This window comes from Armigeres subalbatus, chromosome 3 (genome assembly GCF_024139115.2).
Source record: "Armigeres subalbatus isolate Guangzhou_Male chromosome 3, GZ_Asu_2, whole genome shotgun sequence".
Taxonomy (NCBI): Eukaryota; Metazoa; Arthropoda; class Insecta; order Diptera; family Culicidae; genus Armigeres; species Armigeres subalbatus.
In genome coordinates, this window is record NC_085141.1 from 382,547,348 (window position 1) to 382,563,032 (window position 15,685).

Consider the following 15,685-nt stretch of genomic DNA (forward strand, 5'->3'; position numbering starts at 1 on the left):
TTCGAGATATCTATATTCAACATGAACATTGATGCTAGCTGCCCAGTTGCATTAGGTTCTACAGAAAAGGGCAGATACGATTCCTCATCGGAGTTTTACACCTTATCCTCAACGTAATTTTGACTAGAGCCTGGATACTAGGCCTTTAATTCTGACCTGAACCTTCCAAAACAATATCTCTGTTTGTTTGGAATTGTTCGTACCACTGTTTCGTTCAAATTGAATATTCTTTAAAGTTCCGATTCTTTAAAGTACCGGATAACCCTACTTCTACGAAGTATTCACGGATTTCGGTAAAACATAACCTTATTTGCAGCTCAGAGAGGGCAGAGTTTTTTTTTATATAAATTCTCCAAGAAATTTCAGAACGCCGCAATTATGGATTGTGCTGTTTAAAACTGTCCGTATTCTCCGGAAACCCTTTCTTAACATTGTCCAGCATTCACTTTATAAATCATCATTAAATCATTAACTGAAAAAACTGCACGGCACGAGTTGAAAAAGGTCCCATATTTTTTTTAAGTAGAGTCGTTAACGGAATTCCTTTCGGTCTGCCTGCTTGCGGGATAGAATTTCAAATGTTCACCCTTCATATGGCTTCATGTATGATGTACCTTTTCTCGCTCATAGATTATATTCTCAAACACGGAATTTTCGGAATCCATCCTCCAAACCTAATGAACGGAATAAGGAATGAGTAGATTTAGATGTACCCTTATTCCGGTCAAGATATTTTTGACTTTTCAGCATTTTATATCGAGAAAATACAGGCAACTATTTGGTGATACTCTATAATGTTACCTGTTTTGTCTTGTTATGCTGCTGTGTTTGAAATCCAGGGAAAATTTTCACTTAAAAATGCTTAAATATTATGACAGACGTTCTTAGCAAGTGGGTTAATGAAAACAGTCAAAATGGCGCTCGTAGTGACGACCAACAAATTTTGTTTAAATTTTCACTATTAATCGCTAAAAATGACGCTGGTTTTCATTTCATTCCATGCATACATAACCATAGAAAAGTACAAGGATATTTTTCTGTTGTTTTTATACAAAAACTCTTTATTATTTATCATTTTGTCTTGCGTGAACGGAATTAGGCACTGATTGGAATAAGGGCACAGCACGGTACGGAATAATACCCTAAATTCCTGGCAATTTGAATAACTTCCTTACTATATTTCACTTCGATTGTAGACTTTAAAAAGGCATATCTAATATAAATCTTTTTTTCTGCGATTTCCAGCAAATTATCAAAACCAACGAACAGGTCGCTAATAACGAAACACCCTCTAAATTGACCTCAGAACCCTCCACAACCACTTTCGAATCATCCTCCTCTGAAAACATAATGATCCTTCAAGTAGCGGAATCTTACGAAATCGAAGACTCACCGGAAAAATCCCCAGTCAAAATGGTGGCCAATCCCGCCGCCTTAGCTCGCCCTGGACCGTCGTCGGTGAAGCGATTGCCATTGAAAAGTCCGGAAATTGTCACCGTAGATTTGGACGACGATGACGACGACGATGATGACGATGCTGGCGTTCCGGCCGCCAAGATTGCAGCTGTTCGGCGTGCCGCCTACGCCGCCGACAACGACGAAGAGTACGGTGAAGAGGAGGAGGATGATTACTATGACGATCCGGATAGTGACGATGACGACGTGGGCCAGGTGCTGCAAGATGGATATGATGATATGAACGCCAACGTGAGTTCCGATGAAGAAGATGAAGACGGTTTCAGTGAAGACGAGTCATACGCACGGCAAAGTTTGGTGGTGGATGGTGCAAGTGGTAGTGGCAAGCGTAAAAGAAGTGATTATTCAGAAGAAGACGAAGAAAGCTACGGATACGATGAAGATGAACCGGAAGAAGATGCAGATGACGATGACGAAGAAATGGCAGAAGTGATTGGGAAGGGTGAAAAGCTTGGCGGAAAGAGGCCCCCGAAGGCTCCAGTTTCCATGGGGCAGATCAGTGTGGAAGATGAAAGTGATGAAGATGTGGCACTGCTAGTGAAGAAAAAGTTCCGCAAGGTCAAATATAAGACCTATAGGCAGAAGCTGATGGCGAAGATCCGACGAAGGACCTATAAATTGTAAGTACCATGTATACCGCTGGCAATCACGAAAAGTGTAACAACTAGCATTTCTATATCATTTTTTTATCGTATGACGATTTCTGTCCTTTTTTCATTCGTGCCATGTGGCTGCTAAGAGGCGCCACATGAAGGTCGAGCTCAATGACAGAATAATCAACCCGAAAATTATTGATAGTTGGTCGGGTTAGAGCGCGCATATTTTCTACTTTACTGGCAATACAAAACAGCGTACATGTACCAGTGAATGCACTTTTGAATTGTGCTTTTGCACTTTGTTAGTCCGTCCCTTCTCCAAATTTCATCAATCCCCCTCAGAACCCAGAGCTTAAACGAAAGGTTACTGCTAGGAGAAAGTTATCGATCTCAGAGCTATTGTGCCCATAAATTCATAACAGTCCCATGTTTGCTTGATTTGCTGTCTACATGGGACTGTTATGAATTCATGGGCAGTATTGCTTTGTGGTGTTGTGTTTGCTGGAGATTTTTGAATTTGGTTTCTTTGAGCACTCGCTGTGCATGTCCTTCGGTGGAACAAATGATACGCATTCTGTTTTCTTCCAACAACAAAGCAGTAAAGTTGATTTCAAACAGGATAAGGTGGGGAAAGATGGGACAGTGCCGTTTTTTTTTGGAAGAGATTTTGCCTTTATATGAAGAATAATTTGGTTCTATTTTATTGTCACTCGATTGGCTACCAAGATTTCATTTTGGTAGAGTAAGGTAAAATATTTTCCAGCTATGTTTCTAATGCGAAACAGACTTCCTATAAATTACGTAATCTCGTCGAGCAAAGTGAAATTTAAACATTTTTAGTAATATAATGAAAGTAAAGTATCATATGTATTGTAGGTGATGTTGTACTAAATAGACCTGTGAGCCGATTGAAATTTTACCGGCAGTGGCGTGATAAATTATTTTCTGCCAGCAGCGGCGGCGTGGCGGCGTCACGCCATTGGTGATCGGTGGCGGTGGCGTGGTTCGGCGTGAACTAATTTCAAGCGTCAACAATTATTCGCAATTTTTCCGGAAGTTCTTCACGAATTTCCTCTACGAGATCGTTGGGGAGTTCATCACGAAATTCCCTTGAACATTCCTCCAGTTACCTACCTAGATACCTGGTTGGCTACAGCGTCGATACACCTATGCCGGACGTATTGTAGAGCTCCATAATCGTCGGTCTTATTCGATCGGCGATGTTCCTCCAGTTTCCCCGAACGTTCAGGGTCCCCAGATTCGATTCCACCGCGTGCAGCCAGCGTGTTCGTGGCCTTCCACGAAATGGCCGACCTCTATCTGGTTTTCTGTTGAATATTGTTTTCGCTATTCTTTCTTCCGACGTTCGTACTAAGTGTAGGCTGACCAGATCATTTCGGTGAAAAAACGGGACAATCGAATTTGCAAAACGGGACATGTCAAAAAACCTTGTGACAAAATTCAAGAGCTGCGGGAATTTTAAAATTTTCTGGGCCTAATTTTCATTTTTCGTGTAAGAAGTCAGAGAACATTCACCACCATAATCTTCTACTTATTAAGTTAGTTGTGGAAAATATTAAACTACAAAAAATTCCAGGGCCGGATTTATGGAACGGCCGGGGGGGAGCGTGGGCCAGGGCCCCCACAAATCATGTGTACCAAAACCAACCTGTTATGTACATTTTGGGGCCCTCACAAGCTGTCAGCCCCGGGGCCCCCTTCCGGCTAAATCCGGCCCTGAACATTTCACTCGCGGATAAACACACGAAGGAACAAAAATTACACGTTTTTCAAAATAAGAATTTTGAAATTTTATTTCAATCCACTCTTAAACATGTATTGAGGAACCGTCTAAAACGAGTTTAGTACTTTCCATTGAATTCCAGTCGAGTCGAGTCAAGTACGAGACACTGAAGACGACCTCACAGTTGAGGTCGAACTGGGGAAGGGTCGTTTGACCGAAAGGGTCATTTGGCCGAAAGGGTCGTTTGACCGAAATGGACATTTGGTCGAAAGGGTCATTTGGCCGAATAGGATATTTGGCTGAATAAGACATTTGGCCGAATAGGTCTTTTGGCCAAATAGGTCATTTGAAAAGTGAGAAACTAGGAGTAAGAAGAGAGACGTCTCAATTCTAATTCCTCATTTCTCACTTCTCACTGCAAAAAAAGAGGAGCGCGAAGTTACTAGTGAGATGTCTCACTACTCACTTTGCGCTTTTCACTTTCGACAGCGAGAAGTGTGAAATGAGGAGTTAGAAGTGAGACGTCTCACTTCTCACTATGAAAAGTGAGTAGTGCGAAGTGGGTTGTGAGACATCTCACTACTCATTTCACGCTTCTCACTTTTTACAGTGAGAAGAGAAAAATTAAGAGTGAGATGCTCTCTTCTCAATCCTAATTTCTCACTTTTCAAATGACCTATTCGGCCAAACGACCCTTTCGGCCAAACGACCCATTCGGCCTAATGACCCTTCCGGCCAAATGACCCGTTTGGCCAAACGACCCATTCGACACAATGACCCTTCCGGCCAAATGACCCTTTCAGCCTAATTATCATTTTGGCCAAATGATCCTTTCGCTCAAACGACCGTTTCGGCTAAATGACCTATTCGGCCAAATGACTTTCGGCTAGATGGGTTTCAGCCTAATGGTTTGTTCGGCCTAGTGGCATTCGACTAAATGGATTTCGGCCGAATGGGTTTCGGCCTAAGTCGAAATACGTATCTGCAAAGATAACAAAACGTAGTGGAATTAAGGTGGTTATACAACAAAGCCACAAATCGGCCATCTTGGAAACCACGTGCTTTTCCTAGTGATTTTTCAAGAGCACGAATTGAGAGAACCACAACGCCCATGGGGATGAAACATCCGTAGATCGTTTGCTTACTCATGCTGAACAATCGACTTGAATTTCAGCATGTACGACAATTATTACGCTAGATTTGAACTTTTGATAATAGGGGTAGAAAACCTTGTGGTGAATTTGAAATTCACCACATGGCTTGATTGTATAATCACCTTAAATGTAAAGTATTAAAGTCGTCTTAGACGGTTCAATACATTCCACTAAAAGAGCTAAACATATTTTTTTGTGGTGTATTGAAGAATTTATTACTGACAAAAAAAACTTTTCCAATTCTAAACTATTAAAAATAACAAAAAATAGTTAATGTATCCTACCTTAAGCCGGTCTGGGCATATAGTTTTAGGAAGAAAAAATGTCAAAAGACAAATGCGAAAAGAGCAATAGGGTGGGCTTATTGATTTGCCATGCTAAAACCTTTTTTCATGAATGTAAGTGAGGGAAAATCTGCAGATAAGAATAATAAGAATCTTAACAAGGAAAGAACATTATAAAATGTGGTTTTAATTATTTTCATGAATATGGTTGGCGCATGTGAATAAATGTCAAATCTAATCAATTTACTGTTTTTTTTTATCGAACTTGGTTGAAATGAATAAAAGTAGCCTCACACCTCGGGAACCTTGTCCATTGAGTGCAATTTCGTCGCGAAAAATTAAGCAAATCCTGGCCAAATTATAGGCTGGTTTGCAGCTCGGCCTTTCGGAGATTTCCGCCGGATTGTATTTTAATTTTCTACGGAATCCCATAAATCCCGCCCATACATATGGAAGCGAAATTTGCAGACAAGCTGATCTTTGAAGTAGCCTTGTGGGGACAGAAATCCGAACAAATTTTTCCTCAATTTGAAACCTTGCCCTCGATTTTGTTCAGCTGATTTATAAATTATTTTTTAATGCCGTCGTTTTTTTACAATCGAAGATTTCGAAATATTCAGAAAGACTTTGAATGTTTCTTAATGTTTCGAAAAGAATCAAACGATTGAAAAATATGTGGCGAAGCAGATTTTCGCAAGGAAAAAAATCGAAAATGAACTCAATCTGTAAACTGTTTATATTGTCTTTAGTTTGCCCTTGCGCTTCATTTTATTGACCTTATTGAGACATGGCCTGAGTTTCAGGATATGCTTGCCTACTAAGTAACCGATTCCGTTCAATCCACTGATGAATTTGGATAAATTTTAATGCCTTCGGAATAAGCAGAAAAAAGTCAGTCAAAAAACTGTATTAAAAAATCTCCCGTTGTCACCTGGTCATTAACTGTCAAAAAACCAAAAACGGCATAGATAGCAATCTTTTAAAAGCAACATTAATGACGTAACATCTTACACTTTTTCTATGGGTTTTGTCCATTTTATTTGTATTTGTTTTTAGATTGCTGTTGAATTTGTTTGAATAATATTTTGGAGCTCTTTGGATAAATTAATGAAAAAACGGGACAAATTAAAGATTTTTTAGTTTACGACGGGACACAACAATAAGGTCTAAAAAACGGGACTGTCCCGTTAAATACGGTACGTATGGCCAGCCTAACTAAGTGACCAGCACACTGAAGTCTGCCGTATTTTATACTATTCACAATATTTTCTTCTTTGTATACTTGATACAGCTCATGATTCATGCGTCTGGGCCACACACCATTTTGTTTCCCTCCAAATATTGTACGCAGCACTTTTCGCTCGAAAACCCCGAAAGCTTTCCGGTCCGCCTCTTTTAATGTCCATGCTTCATGTCCATAAAGGACCACTGATAGAATCAGAGATTTGTATGGAGCAAATTTCGTTTCCGTCTGCATGTTGCGGGACCTAAGCTAGTTGCGTAATCCGTAAAAGGCCTTATTCGCAGCAGCAATACGTCATTTTCACATGCCACAAGCGTTCCAAGATAAACAAATTCTTCAAAAACTTCAAACACATCCCCATCAAGCACTACCTCTGCACCAACACCACTAGGTCTTCCCCTATCTCTACCTGCTATCATGTACTTTGTCTTGGTAGAGTTAATGGTTAAGCCTATCCTCGCCGTCTCCCTCTTCAGTGGGACAAAAGCCTCCACTACTGCTCTGCTATCGATTCCAATAAGGTCGATGTCGTCCCCAAAACCGTGTGATGATAGTGCCGTTCCTCTGCACGCCAGATCTCCTAATAGCGCCTTCGAGTGCAATGTTGAACAATAAATTCGAAAGTGCATCACCCTGCTTCAATGCGTCTAAGGTCACAAACGAGGTTGGCACTTCGTCTGCAATCCGAATACTTGATTTCGAGCCATCCAGCGTTGCACGTATCAGTCTAATCAGTTTAGCCGGAAAACCATGCTCGGACATTATCTGCCACAGCTTGTTTCTCTTTACTGAATCGTACGCTGCTTTGAAATCAATGAACAGATGGTGAATCTGCAAGTTGTACTCCCGGAATATATCAAGGATCATCCGCAGGCTAAACATCTGATCCGTCGTTGATCGGCCTTCACGAAAACCTGCCTGGTATTCGCCGACGAAGGACTCCTCAAGCGGTCTCAGTCTGTTAAACAGGATACGCGATAGGATTTTGTACGCCGAGTTCAGAAGGGTGATCCCTCTGTAATTGGCACACTTTAGTCTGTGCCCTTTCTTAAAGATTGGGCATATGAGGCCATCCAACCAGCCGGCAGGCAGTTTTTCATCCTCCCATATTTTCTGGATAATGTGGTGGATTCATTGATGCAGCTGCTCACTTCCGTGTTTGAGAAGCTCGACCGAGATCTCGTCCTTCCCAGCAGCTTTACTATTTTTCAGCTCGTTTAGAGCCTTCTTAACCTAATCGTTTCTCTTCTGCCCTTGCTACACTGTACCGCTCTCTGTTGGAACGGGTACGAGCCACTAGTATTCGACTCCTAGCAACATTTTTCTCGTCCGTCACTCGCTGGCACTCCTCATCAAACCAACCATTTCGTTGGCGTCGCTGTGCAGTGCCCAACACTTCCTGCGCTGTTGTAGTCACAGCTTCGTGGATATGTTCCCACAATCTGTTGACGTCGCCAGATCCGTTGGCATCTCCTATCCGCTCGTCCAGCTTCTGGTGGTATTGTTCAGCAACTCCTTCAACTGACAAGCGTTGGATATTGAAACGCATCATTCTGTTGTTTCATGAATTCGTGACGCTGGAAAGTCGCGCCCGAATTTTCGAAACTACAAAATAGTGATCCGAGTTCGGACCTCGGAAGGACCTTACATCTAGAACTCTTATAGAACTCATCCTTCACGTCATCAGGCTTATCGTTCGTTGAGGCATAGATGCTGATCAGGCTATAGTTGAAGAATTTGCCCTTCATTCGGCTTCCACAGGATAACACGCTTCATCTTCATCTTCTTCGAAATTCACGTTCTCCAGTTCTATGCCACCGTATTTCCTGGATTGCTGCCACATTCACGCCGACCTTCTGCAGCTTACGAGCCAGGAGCCCAACACGTGCGGGTTTATTCAAAGTTCCCACGTTCCAAGATCCAACTTTCCAATCGTTGTCCTTTATTCGTTGCCGGGTCTGTTGTCGTTGAATCCATCCGTTTGCTCTACTTTTGCCTTTCTTGGTAACTGTTGAATCTTTGGTAAGCTGCCTTACCAGGGTTGCGCTACCTACATCGCGTACAAGGAGCTGCCTTCTCGATGCTGACACGATGCAACATGGTGTGCACAGCTTACTTTAGAGTTCCTGGCACTCGGACTATGATCAGCCGCCCCTAACATGGAGATCAGACGCTGTTGTGAGTCAATCCTGACATGGAGAACAGACGCTCAGTAAGATTGCACCTCCGTTGAGGAGCAAATCCCCCCTTCCCTGTCAACATACGATCATAGTTCCCACCGGGGTTGGTTACCCGATCTTCCCTAAGGTTGCTCGTATCCCGGCCAGCACCACGAGAAGGTAGGGATAGAAGTTGCTGGGTAAGAGGCTATATAAGAACCGCGAGATGGGGTCTATTTTATTCCTTCAGGTATGCTAAGTACCAATGGTACGCTTTACTCAGCATTTGCCGTGATTAAAAACAATATCAATTACAGAATTCAAAGGTGACCCATTTTTCTCCGCTGTTTGACCCATTCTACTCCTGCACTTTTTGATTGACAGAAAAATAGACTTTTACTTTTTAATGAATGACTTCAAAATGAGCTTGAGCTTGATTGACTGCTCGTAGTTGCTACTCCATTATGACCAGATCAGCTGTTCTTGCACAGGGAACCAACAGATGTTTGCTTGGGACTAGCACACATCTTCAATGTACAAGTACTGGTGATCTCATTTGTTAGGTCATACTGGCGCCTGCCACGTCAAAATGCACGTCAATGTAGGAAGGGGGAGGAAATGATGATGCAATCACTCGCCCACTGCAAGCCGTATATACCTCTGCACTTGGCACGAGTTCATGCGGAATTTGTTGAAATTTTTGGGTTAGGTTCGAGAGGCAGAGGTTCGTCTTGGTTAACGAGCTGCCAATGTGATAGATAGAAGAAAGCGACTGATGGAATTTCTAATTGGATGTAGGCGATCTCTATAGTTCATTTTCAATTCTAGCAGAATTGTTAGAATACTCAAGTTGAAGGTATAGGAATAGTAATGGAAACGGTATAGAAGTCCATTTCCAGTTCTAGCGATTGCTAGAACATGAGAAATATAGAGAAAGATACAAAGTATGAGAATGGAACGTACCTGGGATTGAACCCACGACCTCCTGCGTATGAGGCAGAAGCAGTAGCCATATGACTACCAAGCCCGCTATTAGAGCACCTCCACGGGAGTCCTCATCGCTATTCTTATAATAGCGCTCCTTCCCGAGTGCTATTTTAGGATAGCGCCCCATGCTCCCACCGGTGGTTTCTATTTTAGGTATAGCGACTTCATAAACATATTGAGTTCTCACCGGGCGTTGCTAAAAGTAGTCATCTTCTTTTTCAATGGCTCTACATTTCAACTGGAACTAGCCTCTCAACTTAGTATTTTATTAGCATTTCCTTAGTTATTAATTGAAAGTTTTTCTATGCCCGCTTTTGCATTAGTATGTATTTTGTGTAACAAGCACAATAGATACACTCTGCCCACTCAAAAACATCCTTGACCGAATCGGGAATAGAACTCGCCATCTCCGGAGGGCAACTGGGATTAATCCTAAGCTTTTGCTCGCAAAGCTATCTGAAGACCCGTCATAGTATTTAAATATATTATATTCAGCTTTTTTTACAGTCATTCCTTCTGAATTTCCTTCCTCCTGGAAATTTACCTCGAAACAACTTCCGAAATAATTCGGCGAATTATCTAGCAAAGTTTTTTGAAACCACAAAAGAGATTATAGGGCAATTCCAATAAAAAAAAATCTAAAAGATTCTGGAAGAAATCCTAAAACTGTTCAGGGGGAACTGCTGAAAATTCTTAAAGGAACTGGGGAACCTCGGGAGAAATCTTCCAGGGATCCTAGTTGAATTTCCAAAGCCAATCATATAGAGGAACTGCTCGTGCATTTCATCTCATGGCTTCGATGCTCATCCCATCAAAAACAAAGCAAAGGAAAGGTATTTGAGTTATTTATCATATTTGTGATTTTTTCGGCGCATTCGTACATAAAGAAGCCACGAAATTGGTGCCGTATTCCTTTCTTTCGCGATGAGATCAATATATGTTCAGTGAGATGGAGATCAGAAGACCTGTGCGCCGCCGCGCCACGCCGCCGCCGCCGGTGGTTTTACTCGCGCCGCCGCCGCCGACGATTTTGGATCGGCGCGCCGCCGATCATAATTTTGCCACGCCGGTGACTAATCGCAATAAAAAAAATCAATTAAATTAAGTCGAGTCGAGCCAAGCACGAGACACTGAAAACGGCCAAATAATTGAGGTCAAAATACGTATCTGTGAAGCGTGAATACAGCGTGGTAGAGTTAATTGGAAAAGTACTAAACTAGTCTTATGGAAGTTCATAAATGTTGTTAAGGTGGATCTCGTCAAAATTCAATTTCAAATCTACCTCAAGCGATGGTGTCTCTAAGTCGGTTTTGTGACATACATTGTCTTGGGTAATTAATAGGTTGGTTGATTAGTGTGAGAGTTTGAATGAGGCTCTATCTAGTATAATAATACATAAATTAAACCGTCTAAGACGAATTAAGTACTGTCCATTTAATTCCACCAGTTAATTTTCGTTATCTTTGCAGATACGTATTTCGACCACAACTGTGTGGTCGTCTTCAGTGTCTTGTACTTGACTCGACTTACTTGTACAAGACACTGAAGACGACCACACAGTTGTGGTCGAAATACGTATCTACAAAGATAACGAAAATTAACTGGTGGAATTAAATGGACAGTACTTAATTCGTCTTAGACGGTTTAATACATTCCACTAAAAGAGCTTAATATATTTTTCTGAATACATAAATTGTTAAACTGATCTTTGGAATGCGTTAAGCCAAGGCCTCATTTAGTCGGGCACCTAAACTTGTAGGTGACTCGCAAAATGGGTTTGTTGTGGGGCCTGGATACATGCCCAAAGCGTCCCCATTCTTAAAGGATCTGGCATTGGTGCAGGAAAATTATTGCACTTACGAAATTTCAAGTCAAGTTGACAATATTTTTTTATTTAAATCAAAAATATTTCTTTGTTTTAAGATTTGTTCTATTAGGACAGTTGGCTTATAAGGCAAACTGATTTAGCAAAACAATTTAATCTCAACTGTGAATGCTTTACCGATTTTATTGTTCCGACTCCCGAGTAAGTAATTTATATTTTGAAATCAATTTCTGAATATAACTGAAAAAACCACTTGCTGAGCATCAGCAAAGCAAATATTGCTGAGCAAACATTACGAGCATCAGTTAAAAACCCTTCTTATTTTATTATTCACAGCTATTGTAACCCTGGGGTGTTGTCGCCTAGCTGCATAGTATTAAGTTAAATTATTTAGTTAAAACGTCAGGTATTTTCAAACATTACGAAAATTTAATTTAATTGTCTTGAAATTATTTAATACTGTATTGTAAAAGCCTTATTGTGAAATTCCTGGAACTTCTGAGAATATTCGAAGAAGTATCGTTCAAACATTCATTTATGAATTTCTTCGAAAAATACTCCAGAAATTAGTTCGGAAATAAATCAAGAAATATAATTGATAATTCCTCCAGATATTCCTCCGAAAAGTTTCTTTTAAAAAACCTTAGAAGATTATTTTAGGAATTCTTCCTAAAATTTGTTTGGGTATTCCTTCGGAGATTCCTTACAAAATTTCTCCGAAAATTCCTTAAGAATTTTCATTACAGATTTCTTTAGAAAATCCTTTACGAATTTCTTTCGGATTGCTAAAGGGATGCTTTCGGATTTTGTTCTACGAATTCCTACAATATCCTTCGGAGATTCCTTGAGAAATTCCTTTGGAGGTGAAAATTTCTCAAGGAATTCCTTAAAAAATTCCATTCGTTCTTTTTAGAATTTCTTCGGAAATTCTTTCTTTTAAAATTGTTTCGGCATTTATTTAATGAATCACTGGAAAAAGTTATTCTAGATTTCCATAAAGAATGCATTCAAAATTTGCCTAAGGAATTTCTTCAGAACTTCTTCCAGCAATTCCTTTAAAACATTCTTCGTGAATTCTTCCGGAACTTCCTGCAGGAATTTCTTCGAAAATGCCTTCATTTTTCCTAAAGTATTTGTTTGTTTGCTGTTTATTTTTGGATTTTTTTTTCGATAATATAATAAGTAACTACATCGGAAACAGCTTTATTTTTAATAATATATAAAGGATCTCCTGGAAGAACTTCCGAAAAAAAATCTGGAGAAATATCCGAAGGAAATCTCGGAGGTTTTACGAAGAATCTTTTAAAGAAGTCCATGAAGGAGTATCCGAATGAATTCCGGGCGGTATTTTTTATTATTTAAGAAATAAAATTCTGGAGGAGTTCCCAAACACATTTTTGGAGGCGTTTTTAAAGAAATTTGTGTTGGGTTTAGTTCAGGAATTTTCAAATAAACTTTTGAAGGGAGAACGTGAATGGATTTTTGAAAATAATTCCTAAAGGAACTCCTAAAATATTTTTTGAAGGTAAAATACTTTCCTAAGGAAAACCCAGAGGAATCGATAAAGGTATTTGTGAAGGATTTTTTTATGGAATTTCCGAAGGAATTCTCATATGAAATTGCAAAGAAAATCCTAATAGAATTTCAGAAAAAATACCAACTGTTTTTTTAATATAATTCCTAGATTTCTTCAAGAATTCCTTTGGACTTTTTCCCAGTAATTTATTCGCAATTTCATCCAGCGATTCTTTTGAAGATTCGTCCAGGAATTCCTTAGGAAATTGCCTCTACAAAAACTCCTCCGTAAACGAATTCCAGAAAGTTCTTCGGAAATTCTTCCTGATATTCCATAATATTTACCTCAGGAATTACGTCAGAATTTCCTCCACGTATTCCTTTGTTTAAGAAACCCTTAGGAAATTCGTTAAGGTTCGTTCTTTAGAAAATTCCTTTGAAAATTTATTAGGAAATTGCTTTAGGAATTGCTTCATAAAATTCATAGGAATTCTTTCGTAATTCCCTTAGAAATTCTTTCGGATGTACCTTCCGAAAATCATACGCAAATTTCTTTTGAAATATCGACGGAAAATATTTTAGAATTTCACTAAAAATTCCTTCAGAAATTCATTTACAGATTCCTTCGGAGTCATTGAAAGTTTGTTTAGGAATTTCTTCGGAAATTAATACGGAGGATTATTTTAGGAATTCCTTCGGATTTTTTTTAGAAAAAAAAAACGTTAGAAATTTTATAAAAATTCCTCTAGGGATTTCTTAACAAGTTCTTTGACAACTTTTCCTGAAATTCTCATATGAATACTTTCTGAACTACCTTAAACAATTCCTTGGGAATTTCTACGGGTAATCCTTTGATAATTCTTTGCTAACTTTAGGAAGAAGTTCTTGGACATTTTCCTCAATAATTCCGTCACAACATTCTCCATTGCTTTTGATTTTTTTTCGGGAATCTCTTCAGAAATTAATTCCAAGAAAATATATTTTTCGAAAATTTAATAAGTAACTACATCGGAAACAGCTTCATTTTTAATAAATTACAAAGGTGTTTTTAAAGAAATTTATGTTGGGTTTAGTGCAGGAATTTTCAAATAAACTTTTTAAGGGAGAACCTGAATGGATTTTCGAAAATAATCCCTAAAGGAACTCCTAAAAGATTTTTTGAAGGTAAAATACTTTCTTAAGAAATTTCCAGAGGAATCGATAAAGGTATTTTTGAAGGATTTTATGATGGAGTTTCCGAAGGAATTCTCAAATGAAATTACAAAGAAAATCCTAATAGAATTTCAGAGAAAATGCCAACTGTTTTTAATGTAATTCCTAGATTTCTTCAAGAATTCCTTTGGACTCCCAGTAATTTATTCGCAATTTCCTCCAGAGATTCCTTTGAAGATTCGTCCAGGAATTCCTTAGGAAATTGCCTCTATAAAAACTCCTCCGTAAACGAATTCCAGAAAGTTCTTCAGAAATTCTTCCGGATATTCCATAATATTTACCTCAGGGATTACGTCATTACGTTCTTTAGAAAATTCCTTTGAAAATTTATTAGGAAATTGCTTTAGGAATTGCTTCATAAAATCCTTTAGGAATTCCTTCGTAATTCCCTTAGAAATTCTTTCGGATATACCTTCCGAAAATCATACGCAAATTTCTTTTGAAATATCGACGGAAAATATTTTAGAATTCCTCTAAAAATTACTTCAGAAATTCATTTACAGATTCCTTCGGAGTCATTGAAAGTTTGTTTAGGAATTTCTTCGGAAATTAATACGGAGGATTATTTTAGGAATTCCTTCGGAATTTTTTTAGAAAAAAAAACGTTGGAAATTTTATAGAAATTCCTCTAGGGATTCCTTAGCAAGTTCTTTGACAACTTTTCCTGAAATTCTCATATGAATACTTTCTGAACTACCTTAAACAATTCCTTGAGAATTTCTACGGGTAATCCTTTGAAAATTCTTTGCTAACTTTAGGAAGAAGTTCTTGGACATTTTCCTCAATAATTCCGTCACAACATTCTCCATTGCTTTTAATTTTTTTTTTCGGGAATCTCTTCAGAAATTAATTCAAAGAAATATCTTCGGAAATTGCTTTTGGGAACCATTCGGAAATTCTTCTAGGAATTCCCTAGAACATTTTTTTTCGAAATTTACTAAAACGATTCTTTCTGATTTTTCTGCGGGAATTCCTTCCTTGTAAACTATTTTTGAAGTAGGTTCTACCGGGAAAATTTTAAATACCTATACATATAATAAGCCATGCCTGCTCGCCCAAATTTTGCTCCACAGTGCTCATCTGGTTCTTTACCATGTTCTGAGTGTCCTCTGAAAATTTGAGCTCATTTGGATTAAAACTGATTTAGCACAAGCCGTTTCAAGTTTGCATGCAAATTAGTATGGGGAAATTTATTTTTTCATTATACTGTTAATGACGTTACCCCATTAAGCGCAGGTTAAAAGAAAACCTACATAGCTAAAAGGGATACTCAACAGCTTTCACCCAACGAAAACCGCATGTTGATTAATCGTCCCAATAATTAGTAATCGATTTTAAGACAGGTTGCGAATCTTTAGTCATGATCGTTAAACTTCTTTCAGGGCATCACTGAAATGTGCAGTGCAACATAGTAGCCTGAATTTGTGTGTGCTATCTTTCGCGCCACGAGCAGCAATGTTGCCTGTTGATGAGTTATGCAATTAGCTCCA

At 39.1% G+C, this 15,685-nt stretch overlaps 1 protein-coding gene across 5 annotated transcripts in view; it reads left to right on the plus strand.

Moving 5' to 3' along the window:
* LOC134226655 (uncharacterized) overlaps positions 1-15,685 on the plus strand; it is a 232,398-nt gene that overhangs the window by 16,468 nt on the left and 200,245 nt on the right. For all 5 annotated transcript variants that reach the window (XM_062707552.1, XM_062707551.1, XM_062707554.1 and 2 more), the window contains exon 3: positions 1,246-2,096. In XM_062707552.1, the coding sequence (XP_062563536.1) occupies positions 1,246-2,096 (851 nt within the window). The remainder of the gene's footprint in view (positions 1-1,245; positions 2,097-15,685) is intronic.